Raw genomic sequence first — 22,036 nt, 5'->3', positions numbered from 1 at the left:
TTACCTACTGTAATCAGTAGCTGCCATCCAAATTATATATCTATAATTATAAGTCCATATCTAAAAGTTTTACCATTAGAGCCAAATCCTTATTTGCAAACACTTCAGATTTCAAAATTCACAAAAGCAAACTTACTAAAGCTCTTACTATCAGGGGATACCCTAAATAACTTTTGAACCGGTAGCTCAGACAACCTAAAAAGGTTACAAATATTATAAATCACCCAAAAATAATCCTAAATTTATAACAAAATGTTATCCTGGTTTGCACAAATTCAATAGAGTTAAGAAAATTGGCTACAAAATTTTAACTGAGAAATTATTATCCAGGTGACCTAGAATAGTACTTAAGAGACCTCAAAATTGAAGAATATACTTGTAAAGGCCTAAAATTCATGTTGGAAAAAATTATCAAAATTTATCTTTTGGCTGTAAACCATGTTGTGGTATTCTCAAAATTATGGATAAGACCAATCAATTCCAAACTAGCATCACTAAGAAAACTTATCCAACAGCTGTTAAATTGAACTGTACCTCCAACAATTCAATTTACCAGCTAACCTGTAGTTTTGTCCCAAGGACTATATTGGACAAACCTCAAATTCTTTGCGGGTAAGAATGACTGATCACTGTTTTTCAATTAATCACAAAGACGAACAAACCAGTAGCCTTACATGCTATTCACCATAACAAAACACTCCTCAAAGCTATAAGCAAAATTAAACCATGTGTGAAAATAGGTCTCCAAATAATTTGAATTACAAATTGGCACACCAACTTATATTACAATCCAAACACTTAACATTTGCTAAATTATTGTTTTTCACTTGAATCCTTAGATTCTGATCAATAAATTTACCAAAATTCAAAATTATATTATTATATTAATATTTTAAAAATCTATAACTAATCAAAATTTGTTTGAATGTCAAAATTGTTATTTACATTTAGAAATGTTTGTTATCAGGTGTTTCTTCTTATGTTTGTTTATTTTCATTCAGTGTACATATATATAAATGCGTGTGTATATAAGCGCGTTTTAAATGTCCTTCCCTCCCACTTTTTCCCACATTTCTTCAGATATTGAATCTGCACTACTGCTTATTATCGTTGAGTACCACTTATTTTGATTCAGTTCATATTTTTGATCACCATCCTGGATCCACCATATTGAAGTAGATAACAATTTTAAAACGTAATGGTGTGCTGTGATAAATAATTTTTTTTTTTACAGTGAACACAATGCCAAAATCTGCTTTTTAATATCTTTATTCGTTCTTGAGAAATTACTACTTTTAGGAATAATAAAAACCCTTTTGGCCGCACAATTATGTTACGTGACTACTAGGATAAAAATAATTATGATTATTAACAGCTTACCTTAGTTAATTAGATAATCAAAGTAGTCTTCGATTTCCTAACGATAATATATCCTGTCCACAAACAACTCACACCTTGAGAGTATTTCAAAGTGACTGACTGTAGAGGTATATCTAATAAATTAACTATTTTTTTACAATTTGAATAAAATTTTTCTCAATGCGTTGGCTATTTTTTAGTTAAACTTTTTGTCTCTTGCAAACGCAGATATTCTTTAAAATGGCATTAGTAATGATAGAAAAAGTAAAAGTACCAAAATCTCAGGAAGAAATAAAGATATTAAATGGATTGTGGCATTGTGGTCTGTGCAAAAAAAACAAACAAAAATTGAAATCATGTATTCAATACCACCTTTAAATTTTAAAAATCGTACCTAATTCCAATAAGGCGGATCCAAGACGTCGACCAAAAATATCAAACTCAAGTTTAATGAAAATGAAGTACTTGCCCCTAAACAACGATAAGCAGTAATCCAGAGTCTGTATCTTAAAAAATGAGGACTAAAGCAGAGGGGGGAGGACATTTAAAACTCACTCTATATATTTACTGTAAACGTTTTATTCAGAATGGAAATAGTTCCCGTTTGTTACCTATGGGCGGAGTGTCAGGGTCACCAGGTGCTACGGCTGGTGCAGCGTCGGTTTCCACCGGTATACCGGTTAGAAGATACTCCACAGCACGGTCCGGGTTGTTGAAACTGGCTCTAAGAGCAGCCTCTACCTGACTCGACATCAACAAATCTTTAGTTAAACCAACTCATTATAATTTTTTTGTACAGGTTCATGTTCTAAATAAATTAAACTTTAATAAATAACTTAATTATAAACTTCAGAATAAATTAAAGGCGTGAGAAACAGGGTTTTTATATAGTAAAGCATACATTATTTAATTTTTTGAGTGTGTAGCCATTTTCCAAAGTCATATGCATTATGTGCCAAGTTTCAGAATTGGCTGGATATTTTCTTCAAACACTAAATCCAATTACAATTACTGAAAGAACATTTTATTTTAAATAACCACTGTTTGCCTGTGTCAAGGCATTATAAGAACATTTTCAAATAGTTAGGAACTGTGTTACAATTTTATTCAAAATTTTCTTCTTTAGCATCCATTGGGATAACTTACACCAGCATTACATGAAAACACTATTTCTGTACTTGAAGCTATACTCAATTTTCATTTTAAAAACTTGAATGTTTTTCTATAATAAGAGAGGCTATATTAGATGTAAGGCTAAGATGAGTGGTTATAAGTTGGTGGCTCAAAGCTAGACCATTTTAAAGCCTGTGCAAGGTTTCTGAGGGTGACAGGTGAGACCTTAACCATCTTAATGCCAACACTAAAATATTTAGCCATTAAAACACTACACATAAAACAATGGCCTAAAGCAAACTTTTTTTACTTCAAGCGCCTTTTTATAATCCAGCATTAAGTTTTAAGCAAACTATAAATTACAAGTGAGTCACTTTTGAAATTTACCATCAATTTTTATTTAATTAAGTTGTGGACATTCTATGCATACTACATTAGTATCTAATGGGGCACTAAGTTTAATCCTGTTCAAACAACGAATTCTATACAAACAATTACAATTTATGTTTTTTATTAGAGTTGTTACAGTACATAATTGTTATTTGTAACTCAAAGTAATTATAATAAAAAGAGCTTCAGTGTGAAGGATATGCTTATTTTTTTTCTGCGCATATTTTGTCAAAACGTGGTGTTAGTTTTGATAACTGTACTCGAGAGTTCTTTGGTCAAATCCAACCTTTAGCTATATTTACTCTTCATGGCAGTTAGAGCAGAAACCCCAGTCTCACAAGAATAAGTGGTGGGGAATGGAATGAGTATTTTCAATGCCTTTTTACTCAAAAGTGGGTGTTATTTTTGTACACCAATCCAAAGGGATGTGACATTTTTTAAACTTCATTTCAAGCCTAATGGCACCTTGGAGGTCAATTGGATTTTTTTCCCATCATTTTGAGGGAGCACTCATCATCATCGGACTGAAGGTTTGAACGGCTTTGAATCCATGTCAACAAACCATCCAAGTTGTCATCAAATATTTTTTAAAACGACATTTGAATATTTGTAAGTGTTTAAGAAAGCATTTCTTTGGATTAGTTGGAGTAGTTTTGAGATCAATTTCTTCACAATAACATTTGTAATATTATGAAATAGCCCCAAATTGTTACTTTTCAGACCGTCCTCTTACAAACTTAGTTTCTCTACAAAGCTTTTCGCCTTTTTATTCTGTTGCAAAATATTTATATATATTTATTTATATCGATATTTTTTCTGTAAAGACTTGTTCAGTATATTTATTTTTTCGAAGATATCTGCCATGTAAGCTAATAACAGGTGCTGGGCCATGGGGCTTTCATGGAAATGGAAAAAGCAAACATCCTCGCCAAAAAGGGAGTGAAGTCCATAATGGTGGGGCCTAAGCCAGGTTGCGGGATAGCTTTCTCCAACAGCAAAGCCCTTGTAAAAGATTGGGAAAAGAGCATAAGAATCATTAATTGGAGTAGAGTCTCAGGATTAAGACAATCTAAAATGTTTATCTCTCCTTATGCTAAACGGTGGGTAGCTCTCCTAGATCAGAGTAAGGAGGTTATAAGACTGATATTAGGGATGTTGACAGGACATGGCCCCCTAAGAAAACACCTTATGAGGGTGGGCCTCAACCAGACTGACGAATGTAGACTGCGGAGAAGAGGAGGAATCAGCATATTTTATTAAATTGTTCTGCTATTTCAAAAATTCGGAAAAGATTCCTGAGGGCATATCTCCTCAGCCCCAAGGATATCAGAGAACAGGAGCCCTCAAATCTGATCGGCTTTTGTAAAAGCCTCAGATTCTGACACAAATATAAGTAAGGGAGGTGCAAAGGTCCTTTTTAGAACAGAGCACGGGGACTAACCATTTTTTCCCCCTCAGGATAAAAAAAAGTAAATAACAGCAAAAAATCTTAGTCAGTGAAAAACGGTGAGTTTTGGTGACTTTTGTCAAGCAAAAATGCAAGGACTTCATGTCTAAGCTCAAATATTCTGGTCAAAGCCTTTCCTCTCGATAACCAGTGAGCTTCTTTATGAAACAATAAAGCTGTGTGTTCTGAGCCCATACCTTCACAGAGAATCATAAAAAACTCGAGACTCTAAAGGTTGCCCTTTTAATGATATTGATTGTTCTAACGACCACATGTAAAAAGTTCTGGGGTCATAGAGTCTCTCTATGAATTATGTACTTGTGTGGTAATCTAGCTTCAGGAGCTACCTTTTTCATCTTTCCTCAAAGTGTAATGAAATTTCCTGATAAAGTCTGAGCTCCTGTGCAAATTCCTGTACATTTGATCCCAGACATGCCATTATCCTTGAAAAATGTATCTATCATTCGCAAAATGGTTTACCAGTGGTATCTGCTGAAAATGTCTCATAAGAAAGCAACTCTTCCCGCATCGCCTTAGCCTTACCATTGATAAATCTTACATAACACATCAAATGAGCATATTCTATGATGATCAGTAGTTTCATCAACTTGTACTGTAAAATGAGAATTGTTAACCTTTTCCAACAATTGCACGTGAAGATCTTCTGAAATGTCAGCTATACGTCTCGATACTGTATAATTTGACATTGGTATGACTTTCAACTGTTGACCTATGGATTCTCCAAACATAGTTGAAACCATATCAGTTGCTGCTGGTAATATCAGGTCTTATCTAATAGTAAGTGGTTTTTACTTCAGAGTGATTCTGTGAGAAACGTGATAAGATGCCTACAAAGCCTTTGAAAGTGCACTTATAATGTTGGAAAATGTTTTGTAGATTTAAAACTTTAACGTTTTTGTTCAAAAAACTCTCTAGGTTTGTTTGCGTTATTTCCATACTTATTGTCAAGGTGTATTTTTAGTTTGTTAGGTTTCATGCTGCTAGGGACGGCTAGACAAGGTTACACACTGGGGCAGTTCTTGGCCATTTATGATTGTTTTTGTAAAACGTAATGATAAATAACTGTCATCATACTTGTGCACTTTGCCTATGCTTGGTTTACTTGGGACTTAGAGAAGGAGTGGTTACACTTTTCATGTCGTCTGGATTCTCACACAACTACTCGTACCTGCCTTTACTGATGCATGTCCACTTGTTACAGTTAAAACAAAACCTTTTTGTTTTATGTAAATATATACACTTTTACTCAAAAAATAACACCAAATTAATTATAAAAATAACCACAAAACACGAAACTGCACTAACTGCAGTAGATGTGACGTGTTGGTGGTAGGGGTTGGAATGGTGGTGTGAGTTTCGGGGAAGTGTGGAGCTTGTCAGTCACGGCCGTACTTTGTAAGGCATTGTGAAACCACAAAAACCAGGCACGCTAGGTGGTAGCTACCGCGAGAATCATCTCCCGCATTGTACTGAAAACATGTTGTGTACACACACATTATTTTACTGCCGATAAGCTAAAAATAATACAATGTTCGGCACTCTTACGACGTTGACTAAAAACTATATATTTGTTGTAATTTTAAAATAAAAAAGTTGTTTTATTATATTAAGTAAATTAAATTAATTTTTCAACTAAGCTTTACCCCCCCCCCCCCCCCCGGAGAACCTCTGACCTATAGTACATAATTTACAACTAAACTAACCAGTGTCCAATTTCTTGGATGTTCAAAAAAACAATTATAAATTTATAAAAGAATTAGCAGTTATTTGTGTTTAAAGTAAACATTTTAAGTGTAGGTAATTCTTTTATAGTAAATATCTATGAACTATAAAAATACTACCCTTCTCACCCCTGCTAAATGACTGGAATTTTGGCTCCAATTTAAATTAATAATTACTAAATATTAATAATTTTAAAAGAAAATATTTCTTTTTAGTGTTCCTTTCTGTTCAAGTTTGAAAATAATACTAATCTATTTTAAATTGATGAATGCCTAAAACTAAAGTATTAAAATATGAAACATTTTTTGGTTTTAGCAAAAATTCTGACTTTTTTAAACATGAAAGTATATTAGGATTTCCATTTGCCATTGTTTTATGTTACAAAATGTATAACACTACATTTCGAGGATTGAAATATATCCTCTTTGTCAGGTGTGAAGGCAATACATATACATTTACTTTAAACCTAAAACTTGAAGAAATAAAATAAAACTAAAAATTCTTAGACACATGATATAAGGTTTAGGGACCAAAACAGAACTGGAGGCAGCTGCCTTTAACCTTCTCCCATCCAACCATCGCCTTCCTGTCTCATTGTTTCAGTTGACATGCTGTGGTACAACAAGGATACGCTGACATTGATTTTCTTGTTAGTGTTCCACTTTTGCCTGTGCTGGTGTGACGTGTTTGTGCTCTTGACTTCTGTGTAGTGATAATGCCTGAGTTCATTTTCTTCTATATGGATTCCCAACTACAGTTTTTAGGAATGACCTTTATTTATTTTTCTTTTTTTTAGTATTAGAATTAGTTTATTGCCAAACATTTTATATATACTCTAACAACTGTCTATGATTATAAATAAAGTTCACATATATATATGTAAAACTCTGCAAAGTGTCCAAAACTGGCCTAGAAGTTTGAAGAAATATCTCAGGTTAAAGGCCTGGCAATATGGGAACATGTAGTTATCAAATTGTCTGGCAGCAACTGAATCGTATTGAACGTTGTGTTTTGTGAGTTATTTTACAGCCTACCTTCATGGTCTAGAACACTAATATTGGAAGTAGTGGGATAAGCGATAATCTCACCTGATCCCTGTCGTACCCCATATCCACAATGTTCTGAACCATTGTGTTATACTCCTCGCCCATGAGCAGTGCAGACTCTGCCGCAGAGATGTTGGCCTGGGCTGGGCTCTCTGGCTCACTCGCCGCTTGGGTGGGCCTCTCCTCGGCAGGCCTAGATTCTGGCTCAGGCTGGGCGGGGGGTGCGGTGGGGTCGGCAGGACCTGTGCTTGGAGCTGGGGCAGCCTTTGGCTTCGAGACCATTACTACAATAAATTTCTTCTCATCGATATTATATTCACTAATAGGGGATTCATCAGTGAGAATTTTTCCTGAAACATAGGAACACAATTAGCAGAGAAAAAAAAATAAAAAATAAAAGTATAACATGTTATATGTGTCAATTTGTATTTTAATTTGTAATACTTGGTAACAACACATTTATGTTTGTAAAATACTATAATCTTAAGAAAAACTAAAAATTAAAAAACACTATTTACTTATTATATACTTTATAAGTTTTCTCATCAGACTCTACAGAACATTCTTTTTGTTAGAATGGCAATATTTTAAAACTTGTCATTACTAAATTGAAATATAAAGTATAAAATATAAATTGTAATAAATAAAACACAAAATATTAAATTTTAATCAAAAATTACTATACAGCAGTTTATAATATAAATAAAATCAACAATGATATATTTCAAACAGGTGTATAGGTAGTATAGGCTGAGACGGATTTCAATTTAACATTCTTTTGATTTGATATACGAGGGGGTGCCCAAAAAAAACCGGAATTATTTTATAAAAATTATATATTATCAAATTTTTTATAATACGACCTTATCTCCTTCAAAATAATCTCCATTACAACTAATACACTTGTCCCAACGGTATTTCCATTGATCAAAAAATTTTTTGTAGTCATCTTTAGAAATGGCTGCAAGCTCGAGCTTCGTTTTTTTTTCTTAACCTCTTCAACGCTGTCAAATCGTTGACCTTTCAAGCCTCTTTTCATGTGTGAAAATAAAAAAAAGTCGCATGGAGCGAGGTCAGGCGAGTAAGGTGCGTGGGGCAGCGGAACCATGCAGTTTTTGGCTAAAAACTGCCTAACTGAGATGGCTGTGTGTGCCCGTGCGTTGTCGTGGTGGAAGAACCAGTCTCCCACAAATCGGGTCTTTTCTGGTGAACACTGTTGCGCAATCTTCTTAAAATCTCCAAATAAAATGTTTGGTTGACAGTCTGACCTGGAGGAACAAACTCAGAATAAACAATGCCTTTAGCATCAAAAAAGCAAATAAACATGGTTTTGATGTTTGATTTGACTTGAAGACATTTTTTTGGACGAGGTGAAGATGGCGACTTCCATTGGCTTGACTGTTGCTTCGTTTCTGGGTCATAACCATAGCGCCATGACTCATCACCAGTAATTACCTTTTCCAGAAAATCGGGATCATTTTCGAGATGTTCTTTCAGAAGGCGGCAAGTTTCAACTCGATGTGCCTTTTGATGGTCAGTCAGAAGTCGAGGAACAAATTTGGCAGCAACCCTTTTCAGTCCTAAATCTCCTGTTAAAATTCGCTGAACCGAGCTCCAAGTTAACCCACTACTCTCTGATAGTTCCTCAATTGTCTGTCGACGGTCGGTGAGCACAAGTTCACGAATTTTCTCAACATTTTCGTCCGTTCGAGAGGTTGATGGACGTCCAGAACGAGGTTTGTCTTCAATCGACATGTCGCCATTTTTAAATCGAGCGAACCACTCGTAGACCTGAGTTTTCCCCATAGCATCATCTTTGTAAGCTGTATTCAACATTAAAATAGTTTCTGCAGCATTTTTACCACGTAAAAAACAAAATTTCACAGCTGCACATTGTTCACTTAAACTTGCTATGACAAAAAACGAAACAAGAACAAAACAAGGTTAGCGAAAACAGTCACTACGAACGAACAGAATGCATTAGGACAACGGAACTGGGGTCACTGAGCTCGCAATGGGTTGCGCGACACACACCTAGCAGCAGGAATGTGTACTACACGCTGCCGGCTGCCAGCAATACAATTCCGGTTACTTTTGGGTACCCCCTCGTATACTTTGTTTTATTGCATACCTGCCTATGAGAATTAGTGCATTCATTTATGCACTAATCACTAACTAGCCGTTACTCACGGCTTCCTATTCACTGTTCAAATAATACTTAGTCATAGCACTTGTGATGTAATATGATGGAGTTGTATGAAATTGTCCCATTGTATCCCACATCATGTAGATATTATTTAATATGATGGAGTTGAATGAAATGTTTCCAATGTATTATATATCAAGTAGATGTTTTGTAAGTATTCGTGGTTAAGAGTTTAATATGACCCTTATATCATGTTTTGCATGCTTAGGAGCATTTCTGGTTCAAATGAATTACATTTTCAACATAACAGCTGAGTCTGCCTTGTTACCCCGATCAAGAAAATACAAATATACAAGTCTCATATTTATTTATCTTACACACTCCCCTTTTCAGGGTATAAAGATTGTCAAATTGATATTAACACTATATAGTATATAATATACAGATGTATCTTACGACATTAATTAGTTTATATATTCTAATCCTAATGTATATATTATTAAGGTTATAAAACATTAAAATAAAATTGTCACATAATATGATTGATATTAAAATAAATAAAACCGCATATTTCATATAAAACAATAACAATTTATAATAGGTAAAATTTATATTTTTGGTATGATAGGAACCACCTCTCAGGTTTCAAGCCGCTCCTCGAGACTGTAATAACACTGGCTGATAAAGCCAATCATCAGTGAGTTCAGTTTTGAATCTTTTTGTGTTTTTTAAGTAAGCTTCTTAACAGCTGGGATACTTTTGAACATTTTCTTTCCCATATATATTTTTTACCCTACTTCTGTCAAAAAGCATTTACTTCAAGCCTTTGTCATATACGGTCTAAGATATTTCCAGTAACATAGTAGAGTTTGCCTTCTCCCCAAAAAAAAAAAAAAAAAAAAAAAAAAAAAAAAAAAAAAAAAAAAAAAAAATACATACACCCAAAGGAATGAGAAAAATATTACGGCCTAGTGGAAGATCGCACCTACGTACGATATAAGGGGAAAATCATTGTTAAGTTTATGCAACATTCCAAAATAATTGTTTATGAGGTTTTGTGTTATACTAGTTTTGTTGTTTTTCGGACTGTAGTCTGGGAAAGAATGGGTTGTTGAGGCATGTATCAGAGTTTTTAATTTCTCTGTTTTCCATAAGCCACTGTTAAAATGCCACATCACCATGTCAAGGAAGCTCACCAGTTTGAACCGTATGTGAAAACATTCACAGTTTTGTCATTAAGGTTGGTTTTGCAACAGTGTTTAAAATATTTACGATGCAATAGATGATGTTTTAAACTAATCACTAGCACAATCTGGAATATAATTTAGATATTAGCTTTGTATTTGCTATATGCATTACACTACTGATCAAGTACTGTACAATTAATATTTTATAAATTTTAAATGTAAACCAATGTTTCAGTCAATTTGTTGAACTTTACCTGAAAGTGTCAACAGTTATTTAGTGCCAGTTAAATTTGGATCATATATTAATACTACAATTTTTTTCTGAGTATCAAAATATTTCAGATAACTTTTCTAATCTTTCTCTACATTTAAACCTTCCTCGTTTTTCAATGAACATTTTACAAAAATAATTAATTCAATTTGTCCACCTGTTCTCAAGATTAGCGCTTAGCAATAAATTTAGTGGTTCATTTTTATTTATAAGATGCATTTATTAATCTCTATATGAAGATTACGACCACTCCCTATTTTAGACCAGTTTTAACCCTTTGGCCGCAGGGCGTTTAGCACAGCTGACTAGCGTAAATCACCGCAGCATAAATCATCGGTTTTGTAGTACTTTACATAAATCATTCTAAAAACGTTACTATTAAGGCTAGTACAATATTTTTTGTTTTATTTTTTTCTCTCTTCAACTATGCTATAATAGAAACACATTCAATCTAAGCTTCATTTATTTTTTTATATTCAAAAAGTATTAACACCTAAAATAAAACCAAGTTTTATGATGAAGTTTAAATTTTGAACTCCAAAATCAAAATAAACAAAACATATTTTATACATAACATTTATTTTTGTATTGATGTAAATGTAATAATTAAGACCTGTGTCAATATTTAACCCTAGAACTGGCGGTCATTTCATCCTGTAGTGTCGGGCTGTTTTGGAGCTTCGCGCAAGGTTTTTTTTAAAACAATTATTAAAAATATAAAATAAAAGCAATATAAATAAGAGTATATATTTTTGTGTTCAGAATTAAACGTAGAATTGCGCTATATTGTAAAATTAACCATAAAAAATTTTCTAATAAACACTTTTTTTAATCAAATATAAAATTTACGAAAAATATTTCTTAAATTTGGGGGGGACCATACCTAGCAAATGAAGTTATAGTGAGAAATATTTATAAGTGAGATAGCCATTCTGTGTCAAATTTTATCTAGTTTCAGAAAAATATAAACATTATACACATTTATGAAAGCATCATAAAGCTATAGAACAAAAAGCAGCGATGCGTATAAATTCTGAAAATCGGGTGTACACGTAAGACTTTGGTAAAACAAGTTTTGCTAATACATTTATCTATGAATACATGTTATTTTGCATATTTTATTACTTAGAATAAAATAGAATATACAGTAGTAATGAAATAATTACCATAAATTATTTTTTGAAAAGTAAAAAAAGTAAAATTTTGCCATTATTCAAAAATTTTGCGAAAAATTTTCATTCAGCAAAATATAAAATAGTTTCTACAGCTTGTACTATATCAAAATTTATAAATTTATGGTTTATAAGTAATAGGAAATATTATGTAGTTAGAAAACTATAAATATAACTAAAGATATTGAAAAAATATAGAATAACCCAAACAGTTATTATATATAACCAAAGAAATTACAGGAAATATATATTTTATTGTGAAAACTATCTATTTACCAAAAATAAATAGTTACTTCAGAGCTAAAAGAGTGCTATAAATAACGTTTAGTAAGTGAAACCAATAACAAACTATGTGAAATGAATTTTAGCCAAGTCATTTAGCCATAGCCTACACAAAGCCGGTAATTTCTCAAACATATTTCAGTAAATAGAAATTGATTTATTCTAAAGTATATATGTTTACACTACTACGACATCAAACAACACACTACACATTAAATACGACACTAAAACACGCGTAAAACTATTAAAACTTACAAATATCCACAGCTCGGCACGAATGTGATATAGAACGGCAGCGGCAATATGGCGGTCACAACAAACGGCGTCGTGTTTTCTTTTACGTTCAAAATAACAAGCTTGCTACGTCATAACCATAATACAAAGAGGAATAAAACTCATCTGTTCATTAGCATTTTTCTTCCCGAATCCAATGGTGCATGAATTATATCGATACGTTACCGGAGTATATTATAAAAAGTAATTATACGAGGGAATGTTTGATCGACAAAATTTTGACGGTTAACACCACAAAAGCGGCATTAACCGACATAATTATGTCGATTAACAGTTCTAGGGTTAAGAAAATTGAATAGTAAATAATACAACAAGAAATTATTTTCTAAAAAAAGGAAAAATTGATTTATAATATATTCTTACCTGCCATTATTAGTCAATATGGACAGCTCAAATTTTTTTCTTAAAGACGTTTAGACATACTTTTGTATGTGTACACTTTTTGACACTGTTCCATGTATCCTACCGGAATATAAAAAAACTAAAAACCAAAATTATTTACACGATTATGTACAAAACTTGAGTTTATGACGCTCTCCTCTTCTTAGCACCTGTTCTTTATCAAGGACAGGGGGCCTTTATTGCAATGTTTGCAGGTCTGAGTTTTTCTCCTTTTACCTCCTGAACTTGTACTCTGAGCACTGTACACTGAGCAACTTCGCTGTTTATTTTCCGGTAAAGAGTGAAGAGGGACATTACCGAAACCGGAGTGGGGTCACCGAGCCATTCCTCAGTGATTGCTTCTACAATCAAAAATTTGAAAGCTAGTCTTGAAATAGGCTTGTCTGTATTCATTTTATTAAGGATGTAGAGATTCACAATCATTCTGGAAAAAATATGGAACACTACTTTTTTCCAATAGCGCAGAGTACGCCTTACATCCAAATAACAATAGAGCATTTGGTTTGCCGAATCTACTCCACCCATGAAGGCGTTGTATTTCCCCACTAATAAAAATTGTCAACTGCTCAAAAATAAAAATAAAATGGGTCATTGTTGCACGAAGGATTACTAACCAGTGGCCCTTGTTTTTTCAAAAGTCAGTGATGAATAAACTCAGAAAAAACAATTAAGGTTCATTAAGCAGTAAAGGCCATGGTACCTACACGAAAAATCACTACAACCAACATAATCTGGCTTCTACCAACCGTCGCTTATGTCTTGATTACTGCCATAACACCCACAAAAACACATTTTGTGGTCAGACATTATGATTTGTCAAAATAATAATTTCCTGGATTATAAATTTGATTTTTTGTTGCTTGAAAGTAATACCTTATAATTTAGAAAAATAAAAATTTAAGAATGCAGATCAAAACTGCTCAGAATGTAATAAATCTAGGTGTTGTACAAACATAAAATTACATAATTCAGTACTTTGGTATTATACTGACCCAACCTAAAAGTAAACGCTTTGTGAGAGTTGGTTGCTTACTAGAGTAGTGTAGAGCAATCTTTAATTGATAAAAATAAGAAAAATTATCATATTGCAAAAACGCTCCTCCACCAATGCTTGATTAAGGTCAACCAGTCAATGATTGAACAGTGCTGCAAGGGTGTCTCAATGATGCACTGTTGATTTTCCTATGTTGTAGTGTTTGTTAACCTATTAACCATTTATCATGGTACTGTCTCGTAATTAAATATTTTTTGAAACATTATTATGGGCTGAAATAATAAAGATTATATATTAAAATTAAACAAAAGAACATGTACTATAAATATAAATATGTATTAACCTCCAAAAAACAAGGTGAATCAAGATATAATAATATATTTTTGGACCTTTTTTAACCAGTTATGTAACTGAATTGTCGTCAATGTTATATTTAGGTAAAACGATCGATTGTTGTCTTATTTTGTAAAACTTTGTATTTTACTTTTGGATATCTTTGTTTCTGCAGAATACTCAATGATCTGAGTAAACTAACACAGTACTAGATGATGTTCTGTCCTTTCTGTTTAGTTGTTATTCCGATGGTGTAGTGTGAACTTTGAGGAAATGGCAGGAGCTTCTAATGAGTTTGGTCATGTTTTCTCAAGTGAGATCAACAGAATATTGACGTTTTTTTTTATGTAGGAGGAATGCATTTGCGCATGGAGTATGGGACTCCCTTGCGGACTACCCACTAAACCCCCTACGGGCCACGGAGGACCCAGGCCGGAACCCTTTCGGATGACATCTTGTCTGGTCCGTGTGTCTTATGTCCCATCCAGGACAAAACTACTTGTTTCGGAAGCTAGGGGTCAGCCAGGCATCCGTCTTCACGCTTCTGATGAAGGATCGCATGTACATGAGTGGTGACTGCATTCCATGCGTCCTCACTCTGCAGCATCAGCGACGGTGGTGATAGTTCAAGTGAAGATGGATGGCTTGACGATCTTGAGAACTTCAACGTAAGAGATGAAGAAAACTCATACTATGAAGAGGTTAGAACAGATGTTGATTTGGGGTTTGATGACATTGATAAGATTATGGGACAGGGGCTTGTTGATAGGGAAATAGGTAATGAGAGATATAATAGTGATGAAGTTGAGGTACAAGACATAGAATGAGTTGATGAAGGAAATGGACACGAAAAAGACGTTGACCAGGGAGATAGACCTAGGCTAGGGAATGGAGTTAGGGTGGTAGAAGGAAGACGTAGAGGTAGGAAAAGGGGTAGATTTGCAGCTGATAGGCCTTCAAAAAGAAGTAGGCCCAAAGAACCATGGGAATGGGAAAATAAGGGCAATATCCCAAAAATATCCCATACATTGATGAATCTGGATTGAATTTTAGAACTGCTAGAAAGCTATGAATAAATCCGACTACACTTGATGAATAAATCCGGAATTCCTAGATGAAGGTTTCTTTCACACGGTACTGACTGAAACCATTGATTATGCCAAAAAATGTTTGGCAGATGTCAGATAGAAAAAGAAATATTATGAAAAATAATGGAAATCTAGGGATGAGCTAAACGCTTACTTTGTCCGATACATGCTAATAAGGAAGTAAGAAAGCCCTCTGTAAAAATGTATTGGAGAACAAGAAAAATAATAGGGACAAAAACCTTCTCAGAAGTAATAACATACATTACATTTAGTTAAATTTCCCGATATATACACTTCTCGGATGATGCGTTCACAAATCCCAATGACAAACTCAGGAAACTGAAACCTGTGTTGTCTTATCTGGAAAAAAGATTTATGCTCTCATACAATATGGGTAGAAATGTAGCCATTCATGAAGGTCTTAAAAAATGAAGAGCCAGACTTTTCTACATTGAATATAACCCAAAAAAGAGAGCTAGATTTGGAGGAAAAATATATAAAATCTGTGAATCATCAAATGGGTTGAATAGTCAATATGGAGGCTTCAAGATGTATTCAGGTGAAGACAAAACACTGTTTATTATATATCTTTTCATCTTTGGTATGTGGTCAGTATAATACCAAAGTACCAATTATTCTAACATAAAAAATGGATTTCTTTAATACAAACCTGCATAAATTAGTCTCTGATTTTCAGCTGGATAATCTTTACCCTTCTCTGCTTGTATTCGTTCCTTCAACTGTTTAATCTGAAAAACATATAGTGGTTTTATATACAGGCCTACATTTGCTTGACAACAAAAGTGTAATTTAAAATGTTGTTAATTTACAAATATATGAAGAGTACATAAGTGTAGATGTGTTTATAATAAACAGTCAAGAAAATCAGCAAGTTTGAGTATTGAGTATTGAAAATGAAATAACAAAAACGTTCACTTCAGTATAAGGAAGAAAAGATCATTCCTAAAATCATATCACTGTCTGCCTATCTGTCTGATAACTCTTGATAAAAATAGGTCCATGGGCACAACCTAAAACTTTCGACAAATAATGAGCATAAAGAAAGGGACACTTTTTGATTCTGTATAACAGACATTGGCTAGATCTGAGTTGATTGGTTGTACTGCTGTATGTGATCCCACATAACAATAACTATGGATTGTTTCAGGTATTTTTTGAGGCTGTCAATATCAACTGATTTGTAAGGAGCCTGATAACAGAAAATAAATTAACATGAACTATAGGTGTAATGATATGCACTCTTCATTTGTAGGCTCCTCTTCCCAAAGCTAATTAGCTGGGACTTTTTTAGATCAAATTTAATATGGCTGAAGGAACAATTTGACCTTCTTAATTCTTAGGCTTACATGGCCAGTCACTATTATGATTATCACATTTAAGTCTTTTGTTCACCATCATAATACGTTCTTGTTCATTTAAACGCTCCATCTCAATGTAAAATATCACAAAAACATGTCTTAACTTTGATAAATCCAACCAGAAACTCAACATAATACTTGACTTCCTCAAAACTGATAAGATAAGGAAGGCCAGCCAAGCAGCAGGTAATAACTGTAAAACAGGATCGAGTTTGTAAAAGTGGCTGTCTATTGAAGTTATTTACTTTCTAAATGTGGATTTTCATGTTTTTAAATTAATTTCAATGAGCTGCCATTGTGTACTGATTTGAAATAGAAAGCTCTAGTTTTCACTGTTCATCTCCATTTATCAATACCTTTCAAATGAGGTGTCACTTAATGGGTCTTTTACATTTAACAATTTTGAGCCGCCCCCTCAAAATTCCATTTAAGAAAAATGGGCAAAGTTGTAACATTGACTAGTTAAGTGTTCCATCCCTCCATCTTTATCCATCAAAAACTAAACAGAGTGCATCTATACTTTCAACTCACACTGTAGGCTATATATATATATATATATATTCATGTGTGTGTGTGTGTGTGTGTGTGTGTGTTTTATTGTGCTCCACCTTTCCATATAAATTATAAAAAAACACAATGGTTTTAGCAAATTTGTGTTAGTTTGTTTACTTATATTTGTTTTCACAAAAATATATTTTACATTATGACCATGAAAAGAAATTAAAAGTACTAGAATATTGTAGAGTAACATATATTTATTCTTGTATAACAACTATTTATCCTCTGAACAAATATTACTGGGAACAAATTCAATTGATTTATTGTATATGGCTTAATTAGATCTTACCAATATGCAGCTGTGCAATAATACCTCTAAAAAATGTGAATTAAATGTATGTTTAACCCTTTTAATGCCACACATTTTTTCAGTAACCATGCGAAAAATGCCAGCCTGTTTTCAAAAAGTACATGCGAAGAATGCCAGCCCTTTTCCCATAATTTGACAACTATTTTTTTTAAATGTATAACTTTTTTATTTATTGAAGGAAATTATCCATTGAGGTGTTGTTTTTTACGTAATAATGTGGAGTGTTTAAATAAAATGAGTATTACAATTTTTACAAATTTATATTTGTAAAAAACAAAAAATAAAAAAAACAAAAAGTTAAAAAAGTGAGTTTGAACATATAAAAGTACTTTTATTATTAGCCATAACTAAAAAGTAGTCACTGGCAATTGTACTATATTTATTTGTTAACACACACACCAAATTTGAAGAACTTACTTTGAAAAATAGAGAAGTTAGAGCATTTTATCAAAAACCTTGTATAGTCCACATTTTACAGTAAAATTCAATAAGACATATTTTGGTCAGTTTCATTCAAAATCACTTTATTTACATGTGTTGTTTAGCCCAATGTATAAAATTGTTTGTTGAAATAATAAAGAAAGTAGGTTACATAAAATTAAAATTAATTATTTACAATATAGGGTACATCATTTAAAATTTTTTAACACTTGTTTTTGCAGAAGCACAAAGTATGAATCTCCCTCTTTTACTCTTGGTCAAATCTATTTACAATAATCACAAAACTAATAATAATATAAACAAACTGAAATAAACAAAAGAAAAGCACGAATAATTCCCATTAAAACATAACCTAGCAACAACGTATTACCACAGCAACCAAAGACGCTCACTGAATGATTAGATGTAAATGAGGTTGAAAACAGCTTATATAAGTCATCACATGTTGAGCATAGAGTAAAAAAGATTTTATTGTATCAATGGTAGTAGTGTCTAGATAAAGTATGCAAAGTTTAGTGGCATTTGGTCAATAGTTAAAACTACAATATAACAAAAACCGGACGAGCGCCCCCAGCGCACGTCAGCATTTTTCGTAAAACCTAGTGACGTGCGCTCATGGCGCACATCGGCATTTCTTGAATAAACAGTGTCGAGCGCTCGTGGCGCACGTCGGCATTAAAAGGGTTAACTTCACATTAGTTTTCATGTTTCTATGTGATGTTTTGTATTGAAATATATGCACATATATGCATGTCTAAACTAAAATTAGAATGAGTTCCATAAAAAGCACATTTACTAGTCATAAAGCATTTTTTGAGAGACGGAAACCATCCTTTGGCAATCCTCTTAAAATATTTTAGCTCTCCAACTGGCCATATAGCAACTTCTATGCTAGTAAGCCTATTTTGGCAGATGTTCAAGAGTTTTTTCTAAACTGTTATAGGCCTAATAAAATAAATATGCTGCTATAAAAACATTTGTAAACAATAAAGACAAAAAGAATATTATTTCATGTTGTAGTGTAAAAACATATATGATTTGAGGTTTTTTGTTTTAATCTATTTCTATAATCATTGGTGACAAAACCTGCAGTAGAATGTTTCAAATGGGACTGAAGTAGCAGTTAAACAAGGGGAGACTTTAATAAGCAGCCTACACTCTTTATTCAGTTATTTGTATTGAACAATTTGATATATTATTCAACTTCGATATGCAAAAATCGTACACAACATAGAGTTTTAATAAATTACCGTAACAAGAATAATCTTGTACATTACAATTTTAAAAACATAAATTTAGCCTAACACTAACATTACAAAACAACAAAATCAACTATGGCCTAGACTTAGTATCAAAGAAACCTTACTATATTTATAACTTGCCCAACTTGATATCAATGAGCTTTTGTGAAATGAATGAAAGAATTCTCCCCCATGGGTTACCAGGAACCAAATCCACATGTTGAAGCCACTTAAACAAATCTTGTCACTTATGAGAAGTATCTCACATATTTTCCTCATATTCGTAGCCATTTCCAAAGTCTAAAAGAATAAGAGTTACATCTTGTTGTTTATTGTTCACATTTAACCCTTTTACTGCCGACGTGCGCGATTGCGCACGCTGCCGTTTGTGCGAAAATCGCCAACGTGCGCTATAAAAGCCGTCTCGTATTTGTTTTATACTGGTTTTCAATGTTGTCCAAATGCATCGAAATTCAGCTGTGTTATTCATTACTATATGGACAACACACAGAAAACAGGTTTTATAATCTATGGAAGCCATTTTTGTTACTGAACTTCTTTGGTTATAACTCGAGTTTGGTTTGATGAGGTTATGGTCGATCTCATTAGTTGTGAGTTCCACTTGTGTTGTTTCGTGTTTTACACTTTATTTGACATTTATATTTGTAAATCTACATATTTTTACGATTAATAAAATGAGTACTGGAGGGAAGAGGAAGAGAACCAGGACTGTCTGCAAAAACTGTAAAAAAGGTGTTCATCCCACAAGTTTTGGGGAACACAAGTGCTAATCAGCAGGCCTATGAACCTAAAAATGTATATATATTTTTGTAAATATTGATCAAAGTGTCTTTTAACTTTAATTTTCTATTATGTATTATATTTTCATATCAATGGACAGTGATTTATGTATTATAAAGTGATTTATGTATTATAAAGCGATATAGTGTAAAGTTATGTATCAATAAACGTGTTATCTTGAAATTCGAGGATATTGCACCAATTTCAAAAATTCATCACAGCTTCAGTATTTTTCAAGGTATGTTCCTAAAACTTTTTGGGAATGTTTATATATAATTACTATACAATAAAAAATTATAATTATGGTGGTGGTTTAATATTTAAATATAGTTGTTAAAGTGCAAACTCAAAAAATAATTTTTATTTATTTAAAATTTTTGTTTCATGACATAATATATATATTTTTTAAGGACAGAAAATGTTTAAATTATTTTTTGTAGCAAATTACAACTTATAAGGAAAAAAACAAGATAAAGTTTATCAATTTATGATAAAAAATAATGAATCCATGATTTTTTTTAAAAATCATTACATTTTAGTCAATTTCAGCCCGGCATTTTTCAACAAACTAAAAAAAAAGGTGTCCGGCAGTAAAAGGGTTAAATTACTACAACTAATAAGTTGGAATCATGTGCTAAGTTAAATCAATTTGAATATTGAATTATTCCTTCGGATAAAAACATTGTACTGTTCAATAAAAACAACCGAATAACGAGTCAAACTTTAATAACGGGTTGCTACCCGTTACACAATATATTTTTTCTGAAGTTCATAAATCATGAGCATGACATGTTTGTAGGAGGCACAAAAATCCAAAGGATTCTCCCACCTTTTTGTCATGGACAATTCCAAATAACCAAGAAACAGTGGATTACGGGAAGGAAGTAAGACAAGTTTAAACGGCTGTTAGAAATACTCACCGTGGATAAATTATTCAAATACAAGGCTGCTTTGAATACACTGTATTCAATTCTCCCATCACTACTTGCAGTCATTACCATAGAAATAATTTTATATTGTTTTAAATTAATTTGGAACGCTACTGTTATTCAATGCATTATATATTGAGCTGGCAATACTTGCCCTTAACTTCATTTATAATGGTTTTGTATTTTATAGTTTAGGTATTTCATATTGATAATTTGGTACCTTGATTTGATTGTGGTGGTGGCCACTTACTATACTGCACCCACATAAATAATCTAGAATTAACCTCAATACATTGTTCATTGTCAATTTATTTGTTAGGCTTTAATTAAGTAATTGATTCAAAGTGCATTGTATCTGATTTGTGTAGATTTATATCATCCTTCCAAGCCAAATCTGAACATTAACATAATGTTCTTTGAAAAAAAAATTGTGGAAGATTAATTGATCTTTTAGCCTAAAGAGACAGCCTACAACTTAATACACATTGTCTTTCAGACTTAATATTGTAGATTGTATATAATAGGCAATCTAATTCAGTAACAAGAATACACTACATTGATTGAGGATCCAAGATGATTATAACATTAACCTAGGACACAACTTGGGAGTTTCTCATGAAGTTCAATGTACAAAGACTATTAATTGTCTCTGAGAGGGTAGATTATTGTGAGTATTGAGTAAAATTACCACAACATAAAAACCTAATATTACTACTTCATGATGTGCTATTCGATAGGCCTACAAATAAAAAAATTATGCCTAGATCCATGAAGTGTTAGGCTATTTTCAGTAATGTACTTACAGTTTGTGAAGGATCTATGTCAACTTGAAAAGTTTGCTGCTGAAGGTTTTTCAATGTAATCAACATTATTTACAGTTTAAGAACAAACCCGAAGTAGTAATTAAAACAAAAAAAGAAGAATCGATTTTGAACTTTCAACAGTGATAAAGCAGTTAGCACAGCGACATTTTCCGACACAATTTGTATTCATCAATCAATGCCTTTTCAATAACACCAACAAAAAAAGATGTCCTAAGCAACTATAGATATTTGTATATATTAGAAGGGATAAGAATGACAAACAAGATAGTGAATTATCTAAACCTAT

At 32.6% G+C, this 22,036-nt stretch overlaps 1 protein-coding gene across 2 annotated transcripts in view; it reads right to left on the bottom strand.

Annotated features, from left to right (window-relative positions):
- The window catches only part of LOC124363670 (UV excision repair protein RAD23 homolog A), a 34,896-nt gene extending 12,960 nt beyond the window's left edge, over positions 1-21,936 (bottom strand). Inside the window, exons 1-4 of one of the 2 annotated variants that reach the window (XM_046818937.1) lie at positions 21,730-21,936; positions 15,938-16,016; positions 7,141-7,448; positions 1,971-2,100 (exon numbers count right to left, since the gene is read on the bottom strand). In XM_046818937.1, the coding sequence (XP_046674893.1) occupies positions 1,971-2,100; positions 7,141-7,448; positions 15,938-16,016; positions 21,730-21,795 (583 nt within the window). In that variant the 5' untranslated portion in view covers positions 21,796-21,936. The remainder of the gene's footprint in view (positions 1-1,970; positions 2,101-7,140; positions 7,449-15,937; positions 16,017-21,729) is intronic. The other variant, XM_046818930.1, reaches the window with a different exon arrangement.
- Positions 21,937-22,036: the final 100 nt, after the last annotated feature.

This window comes from Homalodisca vitripennis, chromosome 1 (genome assembly GCF_021130785.1).
Source record: "Homalodisca vitripennis isolate AUS2020 chromosome 1, UT_GWSS_2.1, whole genome shotgun sequence".
Classification (NCBI taxonomy): Eukaryota; Metazoa; Arthropoda; class Insecta; order Hemiptera; family Cicadellidae; genus Homalodisca; species Homalodisca vitripennis.
Note: the sequence above shows the minus strand (reverse complement) of the source record. Positions and strands in the feature narration are given on the sequence as shown.